We start from the raw sequence: 26,776 nt of genomic DNA, 5'->3' as shown, positions 1-26,776 counted from the left end.
GCACTGCAATGATGATGATGCAAGCACGTGACCGCGGCGGTTAATCGCGGATCTGAGGGACAAGCCTCGGCTCGCAACCCCACTGACTGCAAAACGAATTTCGGATCGCGCTTCCTTGTGCCCTTCCTAGTTTCCCTGCCCTCGTTCAGGAAGGAAGGACGACGAGGAGCGCTCCCCCTCTGGTTTCCCTGTCCCGACCCGACCACCCCCCCCCCCCCCACCCCCAAGTAACCATCCACATCCATCCAACAAAACCACCACGAACTGCTTCCTCCTCCTCTTCTTTATCTTCTGTGTTGTTACCTCCATATCCGTGGACGAATGATGTTCATCATCCATTGCACCACCTAAATTGCGGATAAACTTCATTCATTCAGGGAGAGTACCCTGAATGTCATTCATCCTCGATCAGTGTCGAATGGACAGCGTAATAATAATAATAATAATTTTATTAAGCTAGAAGAATAATAAAATACCTTTAGGTTCTAGAGAAGCAGAGCGCCTGGGAGGGGAGAGTGAATGGAGGGAGGGGGAGAGAAGCACGCATGATCGATTGGGATAGATCTGGAAGCAGAAAAAGGGACTCTCTCTGTCTACATATACAATATTACTTCTCATAAGTTATGGGTCAATTCACCTCCGGAAACATAACTTATAGGAGGTTAAAACTTACCATGTTTAGCCCAAGTCATGCATCTGCTCAAGTGTCCACTAACCGCTAGTCTAGTGCTTTTCTTCTTTCATGCCCAATACCTACACTCCCCATATAATATTGTACTTCATCAACGCCCAGCGATTGCTGATCTACAAGTAGAGGGATCTGTAGCCTTTGATCTTGCACATGGATCTTATAAAGTGGACCAAAACCAAGTTTAAGCTTGCAAAAGCACCTTCACAAGTCACTATTAGCAAAATCTTGAAGAAATAGATGAGTACGAAGCCATGGACTAGGATTAGCTTCAAGCAGAGCGCCTAAGGGCATTTCACTTTCTTGACCTCAAGGAATCACTTGTTTTGTAGGTTTTGCAATGACATTCTCAAAATATGTTGTTGTTGGCAGAGCTCATTAAAGAGCACAATCAATACTTTGTAGAAATTCATGCAATTCCCAAAGACAAAATGGAATTTTCAAATGGTTAGTTTAATAAATTTCTCTCTTGCCACAAGGTGAAAGTGATCAAAATGCAAGAGGAGGCACATTTAGTTGATCAAGCTCGTATTGATACAACAATACCTGCTATGTGCACTTGCATTACGAGTTATGATTTGTGCAACATATACAATGTGGATGAAATGAGAGTATTTTACAATATGGTGCGAGACCAAATTGTCACTCAACAACAAATTATCGACTATAAGAAGGAAACTATATAGATCACCATTGCATTCACAACCAATGTTTATGGAATCTACAAATTGTCACCATTTTTTATCAACCATGGCCACAAGTCTCATACCCACAAGTCCCACTACTTCAATTGTTGTATAAGCAAATAGTTAGGTTTTTATTATCAATCCAACAAGAATGTATGAATGATTGGATTTTTTTTTTTTTTTTTTTTTTTTTTCTATGAATGGCTTAAAAATCTTAACAAAGAGATGGCAAGGGTACATTGGCAAATTGTGCTCCTTATGGACAATGGACCATCAAATAGTATGAACAACCAAAATTCTCTTAATATGGATATCTCTGCACTTCTTCCAAATGTAAATTCAAAGATTCAAGGAATGGATGGTAGAATCATCGCAACATTCAAGTGACACTACTAGTGCTTCTATTTGTAAAATGTACTTGATTGAGACAAGCAAAATGAGATTAATTTATACAAGATTGATCAATTGATGGCAATGTAGTGGTCACTTACGACTTGGGCAAAAATATCTCCAACAACAATACAAAATTGTTTCTAGATTGTTTGAGGAAGCATTCAAAGTCTTAGAAATCAATGGTGAAGAAACAATTAAAGAGAAGTTGGTAGGTATAATTTGAGGTCTTTTATTATAGAATCCAATATCAATCAAAAACCTACTCAACCTAATCAAAGAAAATGATGTGCATATCGAGCTAAATGATCATGAAATTATTGAGCTTATTTGTCATCAATAAGCAAAGGGAGGCGAAGATGTTCATAATATCCTCAAAGAAGACTATGTGCCAATGTCATTTATGCATACGGAGAAGCTGCAGAGCCTTTTGTGGTTATCTCCATGCTCGACATTGGAAATGTAGGTGAATATGCTACTTGTAAGACCTTCACAACATTCAGCAAAAGTTGCATACAAAAGCCCTCTGGCAAAGCACCCTAGATTCCTGGCTAAGTTAGATTTTCTACAACTTGCACCCTCCACAAAGTTATAGTCTTTTGTTTTTTCCCTCCCCAGCCATAACTGATAACTTACAAGAATTATAACTTAACTGCAATGTAACCAAGTTGGTTCCTCAATTTTTCAAAACTTATCAAGGGTTATAACATATTTGGAGATAACTTAGGAGAAATAATATTGTATATAGATATGTAGAGATTTGGAGCCAAAGTGGTGCTCACTAGATATGGATAACAACAGTGGAGCACATGGGTGTGGGTATGTGTGTGTTTGTGTGTCTGTTACTATGTCGCCCTATTGTCATGCTTTGCTTTGTTCATCTAAAGAAAGGGCTTGCTGTCCCCCCCTCCTCTCCCCTACTCTCTTTGGCTCTTTTCACACCTAGGATTATTCCCCTTTCCACTCTTGTTGCAATTTGCACTTCATTTCAAATGTCCATCTTGAAATGTTCTTTTTGCAATGCACAAGTTAGTTAGCATAAAGGATATCTCATCTTTGAGTGATATTTTTCCAAAGTTTCTAGTTATTATTTGTGATAAATCAAGATTTAAATTACTCTCCTAGTTAAAGATAGTTATGAACTTTAGAAAAATTATGGTTGAACTTGTGTTTTGGATTCAAATTCAGTTTTTAAATTTTTTTTTTAGATGAAAATGCCTTGATGATAAATGTTTCACACACAATGGTAAAATTCATTATTTTGAATTAAATTTTTTAATATAAGACATTTTATTTGCATTTGTGCTCCTACATATTGGCAACACTTAAAAATATTATAAAAAGTTAATATATGAAGATTGTAAACTATGATGTTACTGTAATGAATTACAATCCTTAATATGCATGTGTTTGATGCTATTATAAAATTTGACAAACAAAATTTATGGATATGATATGTTTAGCCCTGTTACTATTTGTTGAGAGCTCAATAAATTTGTTGATACAAATAACTCAAAGATGTTGTGTTTCGACAATCAATTATTTAAAACGAGATGTTTTGAGTATTTAGTATATTTTGTTTATGATATTATTTTAAAAGACTTTTTTAACTTTAAAACTATTTCATGTTCTGTGTATGACTATGTATATAAGTTACGTGTTATTTTAATGTTTAATACACCCACAAACATTTATGACCTTCATAACCTTTAACAAATTTAGATCTTGTTGAAAATAAATAATAAATAAAATAGTGATTTACTAAAAGCATCAAATCACTCAAACAGTTGATCAAAATAATTGCTACGTCATTACTTTGTTCTGTTTGTGTTTTAGTTTGTATTTCAACTTTCCAAAACTCGTAATTTAGTAAAGCTCGAAGCACATCTGCTCCTAGTGTTGATGAGAGCATTAGCTGAGCGAGGAGACCCAGAGTCATTGGGGTCACTTCGACCACAATTGTTAAATGAAGCAGATCATGTGTGGGCTACAAAACGCGCTGAGGAAGATGAGCTTTGCTTGGAAACTGCGGTGATTGTTGACGATGTGTTTCCAGTTAGCCAAACATTTCCGTAACCGTTAAACCCACCTGGCTGTTTTATTTACTGTGAGCCAGTAAAAAACAGAATCAGATTTCATGACTGACATTAACAGCGGTTAGAAGAACCAGGTGTTAAAAAAATATGTCTGGATTGAAGAAAGGTGCCCCCTTGAGTGCGACGGTCAGTAAAATCATATACGTAACACTAAAAGCTAGTTCCATTAAATAAGCAAAAGAACATGAACTATCTAGCCCTAAACCTTGTCCTTCAACGTTAAAGCAATTTGCAACTATAATCCCGTCAGGGTGCTCCGTGATGTGCTTCTTCTTATCACTTAGCAACACAAGTCTTGGTGAACAAAAACTCTTGAACAAATTTATTAAATGCTTCTCGCACAAACGTCAAATAGACTTCCCAAATCCGCTACACGGGATTCCAACAAGCACCTTAAAGTTTACACCCTTCACTTCTCATATCCAGCTTCCTCTTCGATTCACATATGATACAAGTCCGGAGCCCCCAGAAGCTACAGAACACTCAATACTTGGCTGTCTATCTGCTCATTCTAAACCTTCCATATCCAACCAGCCTACTCTGAAGACCATTCAACACCACGGGCTGGGAAAAACACCTACTCACCTTCTCCACGTCCACACACAATGCCATCGACACATCATGTTTCTACCCAAATAAACTTGTCATTGGCTTATTCACCCACCCTTCTCTCTCCTTGCTTTGAACCACTGAAACCTACCCAAATCGGATCTTCGCAACCGTGAAAAATTTCCGCTTCCTACTACTTTTACATAAAATTTCGCTCCTGTTCCCTCTCTCCGCTCTTAGTGCGGGAAAAACTTCATCGCTCTAAACACCCTACGTCTCCGTTCCACACGTAAAAACGTACTCCGGCAAGGACACGACCTAGTCATCGATGTGATGAATCTCCCCCATCATGATGCGGTTGCTCGTCACGCTGAACCCCAGCAACGATGGATCCACTATCTTCTTCCCTTTCTTGTTCTTCTTTTTTCCACTCCCTAGACTTGCGGTGCTCTCGGACTCCCCTGAGCCCATGTCTTCCTTCAGTAAGCGGGCCATATCTACCGTCCCGGATTTGCTCCTATCCATTTTCTTCCCATTTGAACCATAAAAGACAGCTGCGTCTTCGCGGTCGCTGGAAGACACGTTAACATCGGACGGTAATGCCTTCACTTCAGCACTCGCTGCAAAACCACGCACACAAAATCAGGATCAACAATCATATACTGTACTAACAATATGCAAACCTCACCACAGATCATCCATTGTCCAACATCTTGTCACCAAACTCCGAACCCATTCAAACTCTTATACTACCCTAAATCAACAACCAACAAACCGACTTCTAGAAGATACCATATCTATCGCCCCCTCAATTACCACAACCCGCAAAGAACATCAAATTTGCAGAATCCAAAATATACCATTGCACCAAACCAGTGTCCCTGTAATTTATGCTACTCAAACCATGCATCTTCACAATACCTTTATTACTTGCTTGCTTCTTCCCTTTCGTTGCAGCAACTTTCACGGATACTGTCGTCGCACTCAAAGATGGAAACTCTGTCGGACTTGCTCTCGTCACTGCCACCGGGGCTGCCACCTGACGGAGCACTGAAGCCGCTGCTACGGTTGCTGCGGGTTTCGAGACTACGCCTTTGTTTGCCTGTCCTTGTCCAGGTCCATGCAAAAGCGACGGAAAATCCAATCTGCACATATCACAAATGTTGAAATCATACACTAACTTCAGTGTAGCATCCACAAACCTGGTTCTCGACAACAAACGGTACACCATGACAATACCTGGCACTCTGCTATCACACATTCCATATGCTATTTCACAATCACATGCGACCACAAACAACAAAATTGTCAACTTACGGCTCAGATTTTGCGATCTGTTTCACAGCTCCCATGCTGATCTTCGCATCCTGGCCGTAATCCCAGAACAGATCATCATCTTCGAACACACCCACCTTCGACCAAGAACTGCCACTGCCACTGCTTGCCGGAATCTTCGTCGGTTGCCCACTCGCCACCGCAAGCGCTGATGAGTTCGTCACTCCAGGGCGCTGCCATGCAGCACCCCCACTTACGGTTCTCGTCATTAAAGTGACGGGTTTCGCTGATGGAGGGGGTGTGTTCTTCTGAACCAGTGTTGCTTGAAGCATCTGGTTCTGTCTCTCCTGCTCCTCGCGAGCTTTCTTCTCCGCCTCTTGAATTTCCTTCAGAGACAAAATTTTTCCTAATTTCGCTTGCTGAGCCGGGGTTGATGACCACGCCGGAAGAGGCTGCGAACTGACCGCGGGTTCGCTTCCCAGGTTCAGGAAATCCGCTAGCGACGGCCCTGGAGGTGGGGCTGGAAACGACTCTTCCGCTGACTCCACCTGAGCCGACCGCGAAACTGTGCTCTTGCTGGATGTCAGTGGAGACGGCACCTGCAATACATCGCTTGTTGTTGCACCACCCGCCGGCTTTACAGGAGTCGTGCGATTTGACTTGGCTGCCCGCTTCTTGCTCTTCTTCGATTCCTTGGGTTCAATAAAGTCACTGTCATCAAGCCCAACAGTACTTTGCGTCGATGCTTGACTAGATTGACTCACTGACACCTCCTTCACAATGCTAGCCTCCACTCCGCTGCCTTTCCTGCTAACCTGGACAACGATATTTTCATCGCCTCCTTCGAACGACGAGCTAACCTTCTCGGTGTTAGCAGACACCGCTCCCCATGCTGGGGGATCCACTACTCGGCCAACAGGAACCTTTTGAGCAGATGTTGCAACATTCAATTGAGCATTTCCAGCCTTCTGAGATGCCTCCAGAACAGCGGCAGCCTTTTGGGCCTCCTCCTCCTGAACATCTCGCAAGGACTTAGGTTGGGGAACCGACGGTCCGGCCCATGGCCCCAATCCGGTACCTGCACTAGACGGAGACTGCCCTGCCGACTCTATTGTCGCCTGCTCTACAGCCTTCCTGCTTGCGGCTTCCTCTTCCTGGATCTCCGCAAGAGACTTCACTTTCGGGGCCGTGGCAGCTTTCCACCCAGGCTGAATCAACGCTGCCGCTGATCCAGCCCGACTTTTACTCTCCATTGATTGTACGTTCGCTGGTAGCTCGGTCGAATGCAGGTTCGACAAACTCCAATTCCCCAGCAGGTGTGAAGCCTGAGATGAAGTGCCGGTAGCAGATGATCCCGAGGTTTCTGCTCCACTCGGTGTAGTCGCGATGGGGACATGCTCCGACATCAACGTCCCGCTGAGAGAACCGCCATGTAATTGTAGCTCTGTGCTGGCATAATCCTGGCTCTCCTGACCCCATAATCCCAGAGACGGGGCAAACATACTCCTTTCGTGCACCACCTCCTGCTTCTGAGCACCCTCGTTGCTGATGACTGGCCATCTTAAACCAGGCAAGACGTCACTCTTTGCTGGAGCATCCAGTTGACCAGTCGTTTTCGTTTCCCCGCACTTCGGCCGACTCTCCAATCCCTCCAATCCCAGTGCTCGAGCCGCAGCTGCAGCTTCCACTTGCTGCTGCCTCTCTTGAACCTGTTGTAGGTCTAATGCGTCCCGTCGGAAACGTTCCAGATCCGAAAGCTCACCATAACCTACAAAATCTCGAGACTCCGCTCTAGTAGACTGCTGCTGTTCCTGAACTTGATTTACCATCTCGCCTTCCATGCCTGACATACTGCGCTCTCTGCGTATCAAATTTGGGTCGTACATGTTCATCGGCACACGAGAATCAATAATCCCAGAATCCAGAAGTGACGACCGGTCAAATCTAAACATAACTTGAGACTCTTGCTGCATTGACCCTGAAAAATTCGGCTGACTCGGCAGCCTTTGGTGTTGCTGCTGTTGATGCTGGAAGGCATCGAATGATCGCATTGGAGCGGGCAATTGCGAACGCTTCACGAACTGTCCAAACTCGTCCACTTCCCACACACCAGAAACTCGCATGTCTTCCAAAGTTTGATGCGGTTGGGGCACCGGCAATCCAAATTGCAGCAACTGATGACATAACACTGTTATCAGACGGACCCGATGTGCTCACCACGAAATGCAAACTCGCCACCTGGCTACTCAAACTCATCGACTACTCATCAAATATTACTGTCAAATAAATGCTATCATCCTAACTTACAGTTGGAACCTTTCGCACTGCCAGCAAACATATCCAAAAGGGCATCTCATGTGCCATCAAATAAAACATAAAACTCATACCTGTTGCTGCTGCTCCTCCTGCAGCCGCTGGCGTATCAGCTGCTCGAACGATGGACTGCTCGAATGGTTTTGTCGGGCCAAAAGAAGCTGTTCAAACTCCCTGCTTGACAAGTGCTGACCAGATGTATCATGCAATCGTGGGTCCTGGGGCTGCCGACCAAGAACAAGCTGATCTGCAAGTCCTGAGCTCTGACGATGCATGTGGTTAAAGTGTGTAGGTGGGGGCATAGACTGGTTCCGCAGTAACTGCTCAATCAGCACCTGCACCATCAACAACGTAATAATAAGATACTGTAACTGCATTCATACTCCATCAACTCATAAAAAGTCAAAAAGAGAATACACACTTCAGAGCCTTCCAAGAACGACCAAACCACACTGCACACAAGGGCATTCATTTCAAAGGCACTCTTTCAGTGAAGTGGCCTAAGTGTCTGTTGAAAAGCAATTATACAATTTCCGTTCACTATTCCATCCACATCAGTGCATGGCATCGAAAGAGCACACAAATAGAGTAATATCAACTGCACCCGTAATTATCACCTCATATCTACTACGATTGTATACCTGCGTTGGCAGCTGTTGCTGTTGCTGTTGCTGCTGCTGCATGCGTAAAAGCTGCTCCAGCACAGGACCCGACGGTGGAATTGGGACAGGTGCCTGATGTGGCTGAGGAGGCATCTGAGAAAGCAAAGGGTTCAGTACTTGGTGATCGCGAGAAGGGAGACCCCCGGGCCGCATCAGCTGCTCCACATTGATGCGTGAAGAGTGTGGCGAAGGGGGTACACCAGACAACTGCCTCTGTAATGCTGAACCTGACGAACCCATTCTCTGCAAGTGCTGGATCTCCAGTTGCTCCAGTTGCTGAGCCAGGTGTGTAGGATCTATACCACTTCCAGAGGGAGGAAGCCCCACGTTAGGATATGGTACGTCCAGTGACAAATTTCGCAATAGTGTGTCTGTCCATGGATGATCAAGCTGCCCCAGATGACTGTGTCCGCTCTGCAACATGGGTGCAGAAAACAATGGTTGACCTGCCAACATAACAACATATTCAGGTACTAGTCTCGTTCCGCTTTCTAGACCAGGGTAGGAAATAACAGAATTAAAGACTACCACAGCTATGTCCAGCAACACATGATATCCTAAGTTTCACAACTCATTCACTGCACATCTACTCCCGACAAGGGCATGTGCAGACTCTTTCGCATGCAACGAAGATGAGCCAAAATGATGAAATAATTTCCAGGTTGCTTAATCTGTGACACCCATATGAAATCGAAACTACCAAAATTAATCGCTGCCCCACGACGTCCGAACGACGCAGGGTACCAGCAATTTTCCGATCAACTAAACCAGGGGCAGATACTTGGAAATGTACCATCCCATGTATATACAAATACCTGACAACGAGTTGGATCCCTCATTTTGAGGAAACAGAGTGGGCAATCCCATATTCCCAGATTCCGACATGCCTGTGTCCGCTCGAGGGAATGCTGACATCCGCTTCAGCGTGGAATACGATTGGTCGCTTGCCTCCTCGGCTTTTGCTCCGAACTCCTTGTCACCTTTTCCATAATGCCTATCCGCTGGCATTTCTAGCATCACAACACCCACGCTGAGGCCGCATGCCAAAAACCAAGAAGAACCTCCATAATTTAAGCCAATCACAAACACTACGATATTCCCATGTACACAAAGTATCAACGACTAAACTCAAAGCACTTGCTGACTTCTACGTGCACTCAGTCCCTCAATACTGCTCATCTATGCCAAAACAGTCCCAAAACTGGATCCTTTAATGACGTTATCCCAAACCGTCCACGCTTACCAGGTTTGCTGCTTGCTGTTCTGTCGCTCATCCTGAGCTGGAACTCATTACGAAGCATGCTCTTCGAACCACCAGTCAAACCCAAGAGCTCCATGTCCAAAGATGGGTCGAAAATTCCTCTATGTTCCATTTCGTTCTTGGTCCCTAAAGATTCCTGTTGTCGGTAGCTAATGCTTGATAAATATTCTTCATCTTTCAGATGAGTCGACTCGACACTTTCATCTGACTGTTTTGATGCGCTGGTGAAACCAGGTGGTACTTTCACTGCCGACTGCAAGTGTGGCATTATATTTTCCAGTGCAGTAAATGGAGTACCTTCTGGAGCATCCATCAGACGTACAGGCAAGTCTAGCCCGAAAAAACCAGCCTCGAACCACCCAATGATGTCCACACCATAAAATGGTCCTTGTACTTCTCCCTGAGGATCCGTGTAAAGTAGGCAAAGCTCTTCGGGGGCTACTTGATGAATGGAAGTCTCTGGGTTAAATCCCGCTTCTGTAGGCCTGGTCACATAGCTCTCCTTGGGCACATGAACTTCGCGGCCAGAGCTTTGCTCCTCATATCCTCCAAGTTTTGGACCAAGAGACGTCGCGTCTTTCATCACCGAGTCGCCTTCTTGATCGCTTCTTTTGGCTGCATTTTCATGTACAGATTCCTTCGCTGACACGTCACGTTCCAACTCCGAATAATCCTGCAATCGCCATTGCAACAGATTCTCAGATCTGAGAGAAAAATGTCCACTTCTGCAACGACCCGATTGGTTCTGAAAGCAACTTATCAGTGATTCAAAACACAAACAGGCATCTCATCCCGAAGGTTTACACACGCATTACTATACCAAAAAACTTTAAACCAACAGCACCTGCTCATTCCGTCGCCAGCTGCTATGTTCCTCCCTCTCGTACGTCCGCTCTTGCCTTTCCATCTTATTGTCCTTGGTCGCCCCTAGGTCTTCGTCACCTGCTTTCGACTTCCGCCAGGTACCATCACTACGAGCACCACCATCACGCCTCCAACTTCCATCATCTCGCACGGAACCTCCTTCCTCGCCTGTATTTCCACGCCTCCATGTATTCTCCTCTTTCACAAGAGGACCTGCAGCAAACACGCTTCCGTATCATTAGAAATAACACCAAACGAATTAAAAAATCCAGAAACAGACACGTGGACCGATATGTGTGCACCTCCGGTCCCGCCTAAGTCGCAACCTCGCTAATCGCATCGAAATCATTAAGTCCCAAAAATCAGGGCCAAGAAAATTGTACTAATGGAGTAAACTCACCAATTCCTTCACACCATACAAAAAAACCATCCAATTCACTTCGCTTACCTTCATTAACAGCACCGCTCTCAGCACGTGCACGCGATTCCCCAAGCTCCTCTGCATCTGCAAATCGTGCCTCAGCGAATTTGTCTATAGCGCCGCGGTCCCCGCCTCGCGTGATTCCGAATCCAGGTTGGTCAAAGAAGTCGTCATCTCTATGACCATCGAACCCGGAGTCTTCTTTACCCCCTGCTCCGCCCAAAACCAGCAACAAATCAAAAAGGTCAATAGGCTGTCGACTAACTCGAGGAGTGCCGTGAACCCTTGACAACAACGCAAAAAACAGAATACACACGGAAGTCCAAAACACATTCTTTTAAACTACAATCCATCTGCACACCAGATTTTCCTTGCAAGGCATCCATCGACACGAAAGAAATTAAAATTAAAAAAAAAAAAAAAAAAAAAAAAAAAGGCCACGACCAATCATTGCAATGCTGCAACCCATCCAAGTTGTCACAAACATAGACACGTACCTGTACCTCTTCCCATCCCCCGACCCCGACCCCGGCCCCGACCAAGAGAGTCCTGCCTCATCCCTCTATTCATAGAAGCCTCCTTTGGAGCCGAATTGTGCACGACACCGCTGCTCACTATCTCCCCCTTGCGTATGCCCTCCAGAACAACCTGAAACGCCACACACACACACACCAAGTCAACTTTTAGCGGGACAATTACCCCCCAAATCTCACGAGTAGGACACCCAATATCGCTGATCCAAAGAATTCCATACTCACACTGAACAGATTCCGCAATCTGATTGCTTCAACAACAACTACCATACATGACCTTCCAGGCATGGAAGCCACAAGCAGCACGTACACTCTCCACTGACGAGAACTTTTCACCCAGTCCACAAAACCAAATTTAGCTGACTCCATCCTCTCCACCATTCGATCATACAATACCGAGAAAAATGAAGTAATGAGCAATGCAACAAACCTCTTCCTCCGCGTCGGGTTGGAAAAAAGCCATAGGCTCCAAGGGATCGCTCTGAGTTAACTGCGGCACTTCAGTGAAGCCATTGGGATATCTTTGAAAAGACGATATGCCGCACTTGCGATGAATGTCCAACAGCTTCACACGGGGATATCGGAAAACGTTCTCTTTCCCGACATCCCATTTATCTACAAGAAATGGAGAACCGATCGGGCTAAATGGAGGACCATGAAGAAGCCCTGATTGCAGATTACCACGACCACGCCCCACTGTGAAACCCACGCCGAACGGTTCACCCCTGCCTCTGCCAGTCATAAATCCGGGAGCCATCTTGGGAGGGGTGCTACTCAGGTGAGGAGTTTCACCTCTTCCTCGCATAGCAAATGAAGGACGCCAAGCTCGATCGTGACGAGCCATATCTGGTTCCCTCTCCCTCTCCCGATCTCTTTCCCTCTCTCTATCCCGCCCACTTTCTCGGTCGGCATCTCTCATCACGTTGTGAGTATTTGTGGCGTGACGCTGAGAGTATCCACCGCCATCGACCCCTTCTTTGCTCATCTCCTTGTCCACCCCGTCCCCACCCCATTTACCACGAAATTCTCTATCCTTCTCATCCGGACCCCACCGATTGCTCCATTTGCTATCGCGACGGCTATCTAAATTGGAATCCCGGTTCGGTGTATCTGCCCACCGATCTGAAGGAACTCGCCTCAGTGGTTCCCCGGACTCCCTCCCGCTAACCGCATTCATGTCTGACCATCTCTCATTCACGGCTCGGCGGTTTTGCATCTGAGGGGCTTGGTCCCCAACCGTATCCCTTTCTCCTTCTTTCCATCGATCTCGACGAGGAGCCAAATTAATACTGCTTTCTCTCTCTTCCTCCCTCCATCGCTCTCTCCGGCTGCCATCCGTATCGCGCTCCAAAGATATTGTGCGCCACCAGTCTCTACCTCTCTTCGGGTCCTGAGGACCTCCTTCTAGATTGCGCCACCGATCTTTGCCCGAAGCATCGTTCATTCCATTACCTGGAGTAGAAATTCCAGTACCGCGGGGAGGATCCTGAGGATAAAATCACGCAACTTTATCATCTCGAAGACATAAGCTCCAGTAAAGACTGCGCATTTAATTGAAAAAAAATCAACCAATTAAGTGCATAAAAACGAACAAGTCCAACCTAAAATGCGCTCATACTCCCGTGCACAAATTTTTAAATTTTTAAATACCCTCCGCACATTGGCATCAGTCATCCAATCCACGAGCCTGGCTCTTCAAACGCCAACAAGACGAGCGTAGAGAGCAGTACCTGACGCTAAGATGCAAGTATACGCAAAATTGCTTCAAAAGATCGAGAAAGATGTATACAAAAGGGACGGCATTCCATACCCCGGATGAAGCTGCTGGTTTACTCTCTCCAGGTTTCGATAACAGCCACTGTGGTGTTAGTGGAATTATGTTTTCCGAATTCCCAGAATCTGCAACCACACGAATAATCTCAAATCATGGCTCAATTCCTCCAATATGATGCTAAGCAGCCCAGGCAGGTAAGAAAATGAGATACAGGATTTCGTTATCAATTACCTTTAGAATCTGACTCAACAGATCCAGAAACCAGCTTCGACGTGCCTAAAGTCCCACTCCCTTCATCTGCACATTCGAGTGTGCGACTACCGGTGTTAGGTAACAACTAGCTAGATCGAAAGAATAATACTTCCGTGTAAAACATAGACTACGGCCTGAGAAAATTTCATTACTGCTTTAGAAACAGTCACCTTCAACGGCCATGAGAGAAACTTCTGGGCACAGTGTAGAATAGTCACAATTACAGGCCTCACTACAACAATAAAATATTAACAGCACACGCAAATTATCATACGTTCTGAAAGAAAGGTAAACCTTCGAACATTGGGCCAGATGGACACACGGGAAAACAGGAAAAAGAGAGGGAGGGATGAAAGTAAGAGAAAACGGAATAGGGAGGGAAAATTGATGACAGCTAAAGGACAGTATGGGCGCAGCTCAGTACACAGGGGACTGAACTCTACTCACTCGGCAGAAATAGGTCGCGTATGAGGCCAACGAATACGAGAAAGCAAAACCCTGATACCATAAACGTGGCTTTACAACTGGCCAAACAAATAGGGTTTACTCAGGACTCACACTGAGACCGCAATCAAATACTTAGACCGTTCAACGAGACGACAAAAATTCCACAGGAATGTAAGGTAACATAAAACCCTGACTGAATCAAGTCAAAAAATGAGGGAACACGAGCGCACCAGCCGATGAACAAACAATTTAAAAGCTCGACATTCATCAAATGAGTACAAATGCAATCCGAGTCTATAGATGACGGCGGTGATAGAGATAAGCCAAATACCGAAGCTATACAGAAACAACGATATATCCACAGGTAGAAAATGAATAAAGAGCCGGAGCTACCGACATCTTGCTCCCTCAATCTAGCAATCGCCAATTTCTTTCTACACAAGGGCGGCGTCAGTTGAATGACACTAACTGACCACCAAACTAGCGCATAATCTGCATTGAAGTGAACGAGGTCGGCCACGGACCACATCGATACCAGCACCTTTACGTTAAGCGCAGAGCCAAAAGAAAAGCCGACTACGAATCACGCAATAAACACGCCTCAAAGTAAGGCCAAAAAAGAGTTCGCAAAACTGATCAGCACTTCGTGCTCTTGCGCCGCACAGGAACGAGCGGACAGAGCCAGTTTCTGAACACTTGAGACTAGATTACCATTCGAGAACGCCACCTTCTTCGTCCAGCCAGTTTTGAACCTTCCAGAGACGGAACACCAGTAACGACTCGGGCAACAGAGAGAAACAAACTAAAAATATATACATACAAATATCCAACCTCGCATTCTTGACTGCTCCGAACGCAACGAGCTTCCCCCGTCGCCGCCGCCCTCCATGACGTCGCTAGGGTAGCTCTTGCTGTCCGCCATAGTTGCTCCTCGGGCACGCTAATAAAAAAACTGCCGCCCTCAAACCACCACCACTACCACCACCTCTAAACCTCCGGAAGCGAGGGCAGGCAGAGGATGCCGCGATTATTCCTGTACACTCTCGTCGGCGGACAGAAACCGGCGACGATTCAAAACTGTAAGATAGTGTCGAGAAAGGCAAATAGGGATAGGGATTGAGGAAGAAGAGGAGAAAGGCTTGAGTAGCAGCGACAACTAGAGGGAGGCGGGAGCAGATAGAAACTTGATAGGAGAATCGTGCGACAAAATTCCTCCCAAGTAGGACTCCAAGACTAGAAAAAACAACATCCCCCCCCCCCCCTCTCTCGTTCGCCGCTCGCCGTGGCGTTTGTTTGATTTCCCCGCCTCGCCCATTACCCGGACCCTACCGTGATAATAACCTGACCTTCACCCTTCTATTGCCCGGGGGTCATCCTGTTTAAGTTCCATTCCGGTCCTGTATTTGACCCCCTCCCGGGTATTAACTTTGCAAAGCAGTTTTTCATCCATAGTTCGTTCGCTCGTTCGTTCGTTCGAGTCCTCCGTTTTCTGAATTGTTCGATTTCTGGTACTTTAATAAAGAGTTGCCTTTTTAACTACTTCGCGTTGCTTTATATGGATGTTGCAAAATCAACACAATTTTTTTTTTTGCTTTCAGAGTGTATTTTCATCAAGGGATGGAAAGTCTCTAGCAGATCTTTCATAAACCTGTCATAAATTAACATGTGAATTTTTTTGGGTTTGGTTGTGAAAGTTTGGTGAAGAAAGATGATTTTTCTTCTTTTTTTCCTTTTTTTAGCTTTTTCTTTTTCTTTTTCTTTTTCAGGGGTCGGTTTGCACCGACAATTATTACAGTAGTTTGTAAAAGGAACATTGTTGTGGAAATTTTATGAAGAAATCATGAATTCTGTAAAAAAAATATATTTGATTGGCAGAAACTGTGGTTTTAAAAAAACTTACAATTGTGTTAAGACAAGTATATTCTATCAATAGGTGTGAAATTCTGAAATTTAGCAGAAGCACCGATTATTTGACAACATGCATGCCTTGTCATAGTAAAATTTGAGTACAAAACACATATCTTTACATATATATATATATATATATATATATATAAAAGAAATATTGGCCATTTTCACTATTAAAAATCTTCCACCATAACCTGAGAGGGGTTTAGGCAAATTCGTGACATAGCACATACTGATTGTAATATTAGAATGTTAACAGATAATAATAATAATAATTATTATTATTATTATTGTTTTTTGAACTCTAACTTGTCCTGTTTTCTTGATTTTTTGTATGTAATAGAAATCTACTTTTAATGGTTTGAAGATGTAATTTTTTTTTCTTTTACTTTTACGTTTCATTATCATAGTCAATAAGGAACCAACCAGTAAAGACCAAATTGAATTTGACGAAGCAATTCATTGAAACAAACTAATCACAAAAAAATCAAAAGAAACTGAAAAAGAATCCAATTGTGCCTATTTGAATAATAATAATAATAATAATACAGATACTGACAAACAGAAAAAATCCATCAGTTTGTTATGAATATGAATATGTTTTCAATTTATTGTACAAAATTTGCAACATTGAGTGTGTAAAGCTGAGTTTTATATGATAATTCATTTAGAAAAGAAATTGTGTAAATGGTAGACAACCAAATGTGTTCAAGGTTTAAATGAAAGAATACAAATTGAAAACTCTATACACATATAAATAATGAACAAATTTAATCCAGAAGATCTAAAATACTGTACATGCTAAAGTAATATAACAATAACTTAACTCTAAAAAATATGTATTTATTTTTTCAAATAACTAGTACTTAAAAACAATAATATAAATAATAAGTCATGGTTCAAGAAAATTTTAGAAAAATGATATATATTATGAATTTTAGGTAATTCGTGGAAATATAAAATTGATGAAATTTAATAATATATATATATATATATATATATTAAATATAGATACTTTTATGTTGAAATAGAAAAGAATGCAAATCATTAGAAAATGTAATAAAATTACATCTCTAATCTATTTTTTTGATATGTGTGTGTTTTTATTTTTATTTTAATCTCAATAAAAAAAATCAGTAAAAGGAATTCAATACCACTGAAAAAATATGAAACTCTCCGTTTTGCTAGATCTGTTCATTTTTTATTTTTTATTTTTTATTTAAAAACATTTGTGGTAGTTCGGACTCCTACATGTTAACCTTGCAACCTCTGAAACTCTTAATAAATTAAAATCGAATATAACATAAAAAAAATCTTTGAAAAAATTTACAAGGAGTGGAATTTTGCTGATCTTGTTGTATATTATGTGAATTGATTTTATGAATGAATCAAAAGACCAATCTTATCCAACACATCATGTTCTAAAATTTTGTGAGGGCTTGTTTTATAACCTAGTTGTACAATATAACAATTATATAAAATATATTATTTCATTTATTGTTATTAATCTACAACTCTATATAAAAAATGTTTACGACTTGTTTTAACATTATTATTTTTTACTTTACTTTTGATTTTATATTACTTATATTTTTAAATGTATTTTTTTTCTTTTTAAAATGAATTGTGTTGATTGGGTCTTAATGCTCAACCTAGTCCTCATCTTAATCTAGGTTCTTGTCAATATTGCATCATATATGTTCTTAACTGTAGATTAAAAATCTTACAAGAGATAGATTATTTGTGGTTTTGGATTATTATTAATCTCCAATGTTTCTTTGTTGTAGGTTATCAATTTAGTTGTCTTTGTATTTTTTTGCTATTGCAGTAGAATACCAAACATGTTTTCTTACATTCTTCTTTATAAAGAAATATATATATATATATATATATATATATATACATACATTGTATATTTTTTTCAGTGTTGTGTTTCATCTTCAATAAAACTGTAAATACAAAACTGTAAATACATTTAGTAATTGTTCAATTTTAAAATTTTAAAAATTTGTTGTATATACTTCTATTTCTTTTTTTCTTTTTTCTTTTTTTATTGTAAAAAAGCTTCCTGACATTTCAATACCATGCTGAAAAGCTTATTTGTGTATAGTACACAAGCTTTTGGCCAAATTATTTCATTCAAAAATTTTCTTTTTTTTATTTTAAAAATTATTAAAAAAATTATCTAAATTTTCATTAAAAAAATCCTTTAAAAAATAAAATTTAAGAAAAAATATTTAGAAGAACATTCTAAATTAATTTTTAACTGGTTATTTTGGATGGTATTTCATATAAATTTTTATTTATAGAATTCATGATAAATTACAATAGATGGTTATTATATTTTTAAAACTTTTGTTTATATAAGTTTAACATTATTTATATAAGATTAATATTGATTTCACGTAATGTGACATTGAGTGCCAAATCATGTTGGATGAATGTAATATAATTTAAATTGAAATATTTTCATCTACTAAGTATATTATGTTAGTTGACTTTGTTGGAATCAAATAGGTTTTGACTTGGTTAGAAAAATCCCTTTGATTCAATATTCTTCTTAAGTCAAATCTTGTGAATGGTTTTTAAGAGAAAAAACTTGTGTTTGTAATATTTTACTTAACTGTAGTGATTTAGCCATTTGGTAAAGTTTCAAGGTTTTTTCTTTATACTTGCAGCCTTAGATTCCTTCTTTATAGTATGAGAAGTAGCTTAACTAGGTTGTATTTAGATTTTCAATCTTTCACTGAACAAGAATATTATCTCTTTTTTAATTTTGTAGTATCTTATATATACATATAATCTTTTGAGATATTATTTTATAGGTTTTTATTGTATTATTGCCTTCTTAGATGTTAAACACTATTGGATAACTATGCTCCAATATATTATATAACAACACTATATTCTTGCCACAATGTGATATTGCTAGAAAATTAGAAGTTATTGGAGATTGCAATTAGATATTGCAATTGAATTGTGGTATAGCATAAAGACTTGGTCATAATACAAGGTTATATTGAGGCGCCAAGATGAAGTATGATGCCAAAGACATGTGTGAGTGTAAATTACACTCCACAACCTCAATTACATGATTGCTTCAATTAAGAGTTGCTTGTAATTGGTGGTGTGAAGTGAAGTAAGCAATTGGCAAAAGACCAAGGAGGAATAACCACAATACAAGTAAAAGAGATGAAATCAAGTAATCACAACATCCAAAACGAAGTCACAATTCGTTCATTGGATTTTCTCCTAGTAAAAAGTAAAAGTAAAAAATAAAAGTATATTTTTAGATAGATAATTTTTTATCTTTCCAATGACATAAAAATCATGTAATTCCAAGTTACTATGAGTAAATTATGATAGATTAAAGATAGAATGTAAATAATAGAAAAGTTAAGTGAATAATTTTTACCTCAATGATAACTTGCTTAAGTAACCTGGTCTTGAAATTTTCTCTAAAAATTCATAAAAAATTCTAAATAAATTCTAAATAAGTTCTAAAAAATCTTATAATATTTCTATAATACTAATATCCATATGAAGCTGTATTTTTCTATCTTTGTGATTTTTTATAGTAATAAAATCAATTTAAATCTGCTAAAAATCCTATTTTTTATATAATTAACTAAAAAGACATGAAGCTCTTTTTCATGCTTCTTCTAACTACTAACTAATCATTGATAGGATTTAATAAGTAATACATGTAGATAAGAGCCAATGAAGATATTGATTTCAATAACTAACTCTTAATACTTAACAATAAGAAAAATACTAAACTAATTAAGATAATTGCCTCCAAGACTTACTAAGATTCTATTTTTATAACTTTTATTCTAAGAATACTTTTGCAACTTATAAATACTTCTAAATTATAATAAATATTTGAATAGTAAAAATAAAACTCTCTATTCTTAACATTTGTATAATTGAATGACTTAAAATTATATTTTTAACTAATCTACTAATTAAGATCAATTTTTGGGACTCACAACATGGTGCAATACATAGATATTATTATGTTTTTAGTTTAGTTGCAGTATTATTATAAAGTGGCATTAGAAGATGTGGTATTGGAATCCATTAAAGCTAATGCGATAAAGACATTAAGTTACAATATTGAAGAACTTATGCAATGTCAATTGTAATTGTTATTTTTATTTTATTTTATTTTTATTTTATTTTTATTATAAATTGATGAAATGTGGTAATAGAAAATTATATAGATTACAAGGTGAGGATAAATATTAAAAACATCTTTAGGGCCAAGTTCATATAATAGTTGAGATCACAAAAAGATTTTGTGGATAATTTAGATCATCAATATGTAGATTTGCTTGCATTTGTTGCAGCATTGTTGGAATAGTTGATAAAGTTTGTTTTGCTTTAGCTAATCTTTTCACAAAAATTATGAAATTTGTACATTTTTTTTTTTTTTTTTTTGGCATATACATCCAAATTCTGAAGTTTGTGCAGATCAATTCCAATACTTCAATATGCAGATGTTATTAGACCTTTTTAACTACTCACAAATTAAAATCCATTAGGATTTAAAGCGGTATAAACATAAAAAGATGATATAAGTAGAAAAATATTATTTTATTTGATTTTGAAAGAAATAATAATGTATAGTCTAATTATTCATCCTATAAAGGAAATATTTTTATAGAAGTTTCAACAAAGGACATTTTCTTCAACTTTCTTTACTTTAAAAAAATATAAGATTAATCATGGTGTAATAAGGTTCTATTAAAAGAATATATAGTGATATTGTGTGTGGTCTAATATAACTAGGTATATTATCAAGGACATAAATCTTAAAAAAAGAAATCCTTAATATACTTTTGTAACATTCAAAAGAATTAAAAAATTACTCAAAGATATGATATTAAACTAGAATGGCTATTGTTAAAAACAAGAAGACTAGAAAGTCTTGAAACAAAACTAAAGACTAAAAAAAGCATTGTTAAGAATGAAGAAGGATTTACTCTTACTTCCATATATAATCTTAACTAGGAACTATGTGGTGATATCTTATTAGACCTCCAAAACATGTTGACTTTGCAAGAAACATATCTTAACTTGCAAGGCAAGTTTTTTATATCTATACCACATAGTTAGTTTGTTTTGTAAGCTACCAATATGTCATTAACTTATTAACTAAGTTTCTAATCTACCAATCAATTACAAATACTTGTAAAGTCAAAGTAATATCCATGAAGCTTCTTGAAAGCTTTTCTAAAAATATTATAAAATGAATCTATTTTTATTTATTTCAATTTAATCAAATAGGTAAATATTAGAATAAATATGTATGTCCATGACATTATTCCCCCTTCTAGAGATAAGTTCCACAAAGAACAGTCTTCATATATTAAAGAAATCTAAGATGCAATAAATTATATTTGCCACATATTCTGATCTTTGTTCTCTTTGAAAATGGTTGATAAGTCCTCTTAGCTATTAATAATATCTCATATTAGGATAAAAAGACCACCCTATTATTTGGTTGTTATTCAAGCCTTCGTAACTTCGTTCAAATAAAACATTTGGAATACCATCATGAATTGTTCTTACGTCTAATAAAAATACCAAATATTGAGACTCTTTTCCAAGTTTGTGATACCAAGCACATTATATTTTTCTATCTCTTTAAGGTAGGACATGTCCTTCTTGAGGATCTTCATCTTGATTATATCATCTTGAAGGTTGTGACAATTACAATGTCTTGTCTAATAAGTCAGCAAATGAAAGCTCTTGAATTCAATTTGTTAGTTGTTGATTCTCTATTTTTTTAATGTCACAAATACACAAAAACTACAAATAAGGATATAAGATAGAATGCTATCTTCTTTGAATCTTATTTCTTTTATAATAAAGATTTATTATTCTTTATTTTAGATTTGATAGATATTATTGATGAAAAGCTTCAATTCTCTTTGCAGCAATTCTCTTATCACAAATATAGAGTCATAAAAACCTAAGACTAGAAGATCCATAGAAATAAAAGAGTATAGTTGTTCTGAAATAAATAATAATTGGAGAAGTCTATAAGATCAATGATGAGAAATTTTTGACCTTCAATAAATATCTCATAACTGGATAAAGTCTTTTACTGCCTTTTACATTTATGGCCACTAAAAAACTTTAGATATAAGTTCTAAAGACTTATTATATCGAAAATGTTTAGTTGTTGAAAAGTCATGAAGTGCTTGAAGAACACATAAATATGTTTTTTCTTTTGAAATGTATAGGCGTCATTTGAAATAAAGTAGGTTATATTTGAATTCAAACTTGGAAGCATCATGAGACTTAAAAGAAGGATTCTTAATAACATGAATTAAAAGATCAAAAGACATGCTTGATTAAATTTATTTGATAAGAATTGAATCAATAATCAATGTTGATTTTATTGCTTAAAGATGAAAATATTCCAACTTAAAGAAAATTATTCTTTGTTGATCAAACGATGCATTTTCTTCTTTTGATACAAGATAAAAATGTTTAGAAAGGGCGTTTGACAAATCTTGTTGTTTTTTGGATGGATAAGTGATCTTAAAATCAAATCTTGATAAAGACATGCTTTAACGGGCTTAGCGACAATCCAAAACATATGTTGACATAAAGTATTTTAGATTCTTATGGTGCGAAAATAAAAGTTGTCTTCAAAGCTTCTAATACTGCTTCTATTTTTTGATTCCATTGAAATTTGTCTTTACAAATCAAATATGTAAGTGGAGCTACAACTTGAGAGAAATTCTTAATGAAGATCTGGTAGTAGTTAGCAAATTTAAAAAAAAATTAGACATCTCCTATCATTTTTGGAATCTTCCAATCCATAATAGTTTAAACTTTTTAAAGATCTATTATAAGTCTATCATTTAAAATGATGTATTCTAAGAAGTCAACTTGAGTAGTGTGAAATATATACTTTTCTATCTTAGCATAAAGTCACATATCTCTTAATTTTTATAATATACAATGAATATGAAATTCATATTTTTCTATGTTCTTAGAATACTTTAAGATGTTGTCTAGATAATAGATAACAAAATCATTTAAAAACTTTCAAAAAACATCATTTATTAATGTTGAAAAGATGTTGATGCATTTGTAAGTCTAAAAGACATGACATTGTATTCAAAATATTCATATCTTGTTCAAAATGTAGTCTTCCATTCATCTCCTTCTTTGATGCATACTAAGTTATATGCTCCTTGTAGATCTATTTTTGTATAGATCTTAGCTTGATTCAATTAATCAAGAAGTCCATATTTCAAAGGTAGCAATGTCGTGTTGCAACACGACTATGTGGTGAAAATATAAATAAAAAAGATTTATTAATATTTAGTCATCTTGGATGTTAGAAGCAGTGGCCAATTCTAGTGCCAATATTCAGGGGCCTATTAATGTCACCCCATTGCAAGCTGTACCACTGAACGTGACACCGGTATGTGCTCCACCGGCGTCTGTCAAGGACAAAGACTTAATGAGGGAAAATATACACAAAAAGGCTATCTCGATATAATAAGTCAAAATATAAACAAGTAGGTATATTAAAAAGAAACTAGAATGGCTATTGCCACAAGATAAGAAACTAAAGACTCTTGAACCTGGACTAGAAGCAAGAAAAGAGTTGACAAGAGTGAAGAAGCCTTCACTCTTGTTTCTATATATACTATCTAACTAGGGGCTACGTGGCGACGTTCTATACGACCTCCAATATGTGTTGACTTTGTAGGACACATGCCTTGACTTACAAGGCAAGTTTTTCTACGTGTGGGCCACATAGTTAGCTTGATCTTCAAGCTAACAACATGTGTGGCACATGGCCAACTTGTTGACCACGTTTCTAATCCAAAAAGTCAATTAAAGACACCTATGAAGTCAAAGTAGCGTCTAAGAAGTTTCTAGGAAGCTTCTATATTAAATATTATAGAATTAACTTACTTTTATCTACTTTTACTTACTTCTACCTATTTCTATATGTAATTATTAGCTTATATGATTATGGCCGTGACATTACCCCCCCTTCTAGAGACGAGTTCCACGAGGAGCGGTCATCATATGTTGAGTAAATCTATGATGCGACGAATTGTATTCGCTACATACTCTGATCTCTGTTCTCTTCGAAGATGATTGATAGGGCCTCTCAACAATCGGTAGTGTCCCATACTAGGGCGGGAAGACCACCCAGTTATTTGATCATTGTTGAGGCCTTCGTAACTTCCTTCGAATAGAATATTTGGAACACCATCAGGAGTTGTTCCTACCTCTAGCAAAATCACCAAACATCGGGAGTCCCTTCCCAAATCATGATACCAAACGCGTTGTATCTCACCATCTATTCGAGAAAGAACATGTCGTTCTTGAAGATCTTCATCTCGATTGCATCGTCTTGAAGGTTGTGACAATGGTAATGTCTCGTCCGGCAGGTCAGCAAACGAAGGTTCTTGAGTTGAATCCGCTGGTTGTTGGCTCTCCATCTAATTAGCGTCACAAATGCAAAGAAGTTACAAACAAAGATAGGAAATTGAATGTTATCTTGCCTCAATCTTGTCTCTTTTAAGAGAGATTTTCATCTTGGTTTTGATAGATGTCGTTGATGAAAAACTTTGACTTTAGCTGATGCATTTGCTAGATTCCTAGATGGCTCCCATGTGCGTTCACTAATATCATATCCGCGCCAATGAACAAGATATTCCAGCTTATTTCGGCGCCGCCTTGAGTCTAATATCTCTTCCACCTCAAATTCTTCATTATTATCTACTTCTATAGGAGGCGGTGGCATTTGTCTTCTTCCTTGTATATCCACTGTCTTATATGGTTCAAGAAGAGACACGTGGAATACAGGATGGATCTTCATTGACTCCGGTAGATGTAACCGATATGCAATTGGGTTGATCTGTTCAGAAACAGAAAAGGGGCCAAGCCTACGATAGTCCAACTTGTCACAAGGTCAAGTAGTCTTGATATTGTGACGAAGTAGCCATACCTTATCACCCACGTTGAGTTGTGGTTGCTCCTTACGAAATAGATCTGCGTTTATCTTTTGTCGTTCTTGAGCTTCCTTCAATTGCATCTTCATTATTGCATGTAACTCTGACAACCGATTTGCAATATCTTCTGCTGCAGGATTATCAACTTTTGAAAAATCAAAAGTATCAAGTCGTGGATGATAGCCATAATTGGCAAAGAAAGGTGTTTGTTGCGTGGAAGAATGTACCGTATTATTATAAGTAAACTCTGCCAATGGCAGAAGGGTTGTCCAATTATCTTGTTGGTAGTTGATAGTACACCTTAAATATTGCTCCAAGACTTGGTTTACGCGCTCTGTTTGTGCATTAGTTTGAGGATGGAAAGCCGAAGATAGCTTTATGTCCACTTTTAAAATCTTGAAAAGGGTCCTCCAAAATCTTGACACAAATTGAGTTCCCCTATCCAATATGATATCTTTAGGTAATCCATGATAGCGATAGATATTATCAATGAAAAGCTTAGCTGTTTCTTCACCTGTGATAGATTTTGTATATGGTACAAAATGTGCCATCTTGGTGAAACGATCTACTATCACAAATATAGAATCATAAGATCTTGAGCTTGGAAGATCTGTGATGAAATGCATAGAAATAGAAGACCATGGTTGTTTTGGTATAGGTAATGGCTGAAGAAGTCCGTAAGGTCGATGACGAGGAATTTTTGATCTTGAACAAATATCACATGATTGTACAAAGTCTTTGACTGACTTCCACATTTGTGGCCACCAAAAATCTCTTGATATGAGTTCCAAAGCTTTGCGGTTGAAGTTCAATTGCGAATTGTACTTGATTGAAGAACCCTCGAAACTTAGATCTCGTACCATCAAATTTCTCGGGTAAGGCAATTCTTGGTTCTCTAGTACTTACAGGGTGTTGTACAATTGGAGAAAGAACGTGATTTGTTGTAGATGTTGAAGCAGCTCCGATCATCTCTATATCCCCACTTTCTGCTATTCTTGTTCTTTCATGTGTTGGTGAATTGAGTTGATGCATCGCAAGCATTAACTCCCTCATTTGTTCTTGCATTTGTGCCATTGCACTCTTCATTTCAACAAGCTCTTCCATAATGACACTAAGAAGAAAAATTTGTTTGATACTGCTCAAGACAAAAGAAAAGAAAGACTTGATAACAAAGAAGATACTAAGAACAATATCAGTTTAGAAGTGGGTAATCCGCAAACTTCTAATACGCTTATGTCTTGTGAAGAGAAAGGGGTAATCCACTCTCACTCAAGAAAAACAAAGCTCTGATATTGTAAGTGTACTCTTGTCAATCTGTCAAGGACAAAGACTTGATGAGGGAAAATATACACAAAAAGGCTATCTCGATATAATAAGTCAAAATATAAACAAGTAGGTATATTAAAAGGAAACTAGAATGGCTATTGCCACAAGACAAGAAACTAAAGACTCTTGAACCTGGACTAGAAGCAAGAAAAGAGTTGACAAGAGTGAAGAAGCCTTCACTCTTGTCTCTATATATACTATCTAACTAGGGGCTACGTGGCGACGTTCTATAGGACCTCCAATATGTGTTGACTTTGTAGGATACATGCCTTGACTTACAAGGCAAGTTTTTCTACGTTTGGACCACATAATTAACTTGATCTTCAAGCTAA

At 38.6% G+C, this 26,776-nt stretch overlaps 1 protein-coding gene across 2 annotated transcripts; it reads right to left on the bottom strand.

The window, feature by feature from the left end:
• Positions 1 to 4,159: 4,159 nt before the first annotated feature.
• LOC112289603 (uncharacterized) lies at positions 4,160 to 15,444 on the bottom strand. Of its 2 annotated transcripts, none has more exons than XM_024534940.3 (14): positions 15,043 to 15,444; positions 13,744 to 13,809; positions 13,549 to 13,637; positions 12,169 to 13,224; positions 11,703 to 11,853; positions 11,233 to 11,415; positions 10,765 to 10,997; positions 9,903 to 10,593; positions 9,475 to 9,660; positions 8,639 to 9,105; positions 8,072 to 8,332; positions 5,727 to 7,858; positions 5,331 to 5,554; positions 4,160 to 5,029 (listed from the first exon to the last, which is right to left on the bottom strand). In XM_024534940.3, exons 1-14 carry the CDS (start codon positions 15,131 to 15,133, stop codon positions 4,728 to 4,730), a joined length of 6,132 nt encoding a protein of 2,043 aa, XP_024390708.1. In that variant the 5' UTR covers positions 15,134 to 15,444; the 3' UTR covers positions 4,160 to 4,727. The 2 variants fall into 2 exon arrangements, with proteins under 2 accessions (XP_024390708.1, XP_024390707.1); XM_024534939.3 differs by having other exon boundaries at positions 9,475 to 9,669; positions 15,043 to 15,443.
• Between the last annotated feature and the right edge of the window lie 11,332 nt (positions 15,445 to 26,776).

Source organism: Physcomitrium patens, chromosome 12 (genome assembly GCF_059467195.1).
Source record: "Physcomitrium patens ecotype Gransden chromosome 12, ASM5946719v1, whole genome shotgun sequence".
Taxonomy (NCBI): domain Eukaryota; kingdom Viridiplantae; phylum Streptophyta; class Bryopsida; order Funariales; family Funariaceae; genus Physcomitrium; species Physcomitrium patens.
This window is presented reverse-complemented; position numbering and strand designations above follow the sequence as displayed.

Bases quoted from the DNA above. Each gene is read 5' to 3' on its own strand.
- LOC112289603 (XM_024534939.3), bottom strand. From the start codon at position 15,133: ATGGCGGACAGCAAGAGCTACCCTAGCGACGTCATGGAGGGCGGCGGC. The intron at 13,225-13,548 runs GTATGGAATGCC...TTTTATCCTCAG, and splicing joins AACCAGCAGCTTCATCCGGG to GATCCTCCCCGCGGTACTGG. The intron at 9,106-9,474 runs GTATTTGTATAT...TTATGTTGGCAG, and splicing joins GGGATCCAACTCGTTGTCAG to GTCAACCATTGTTTTCTGCA.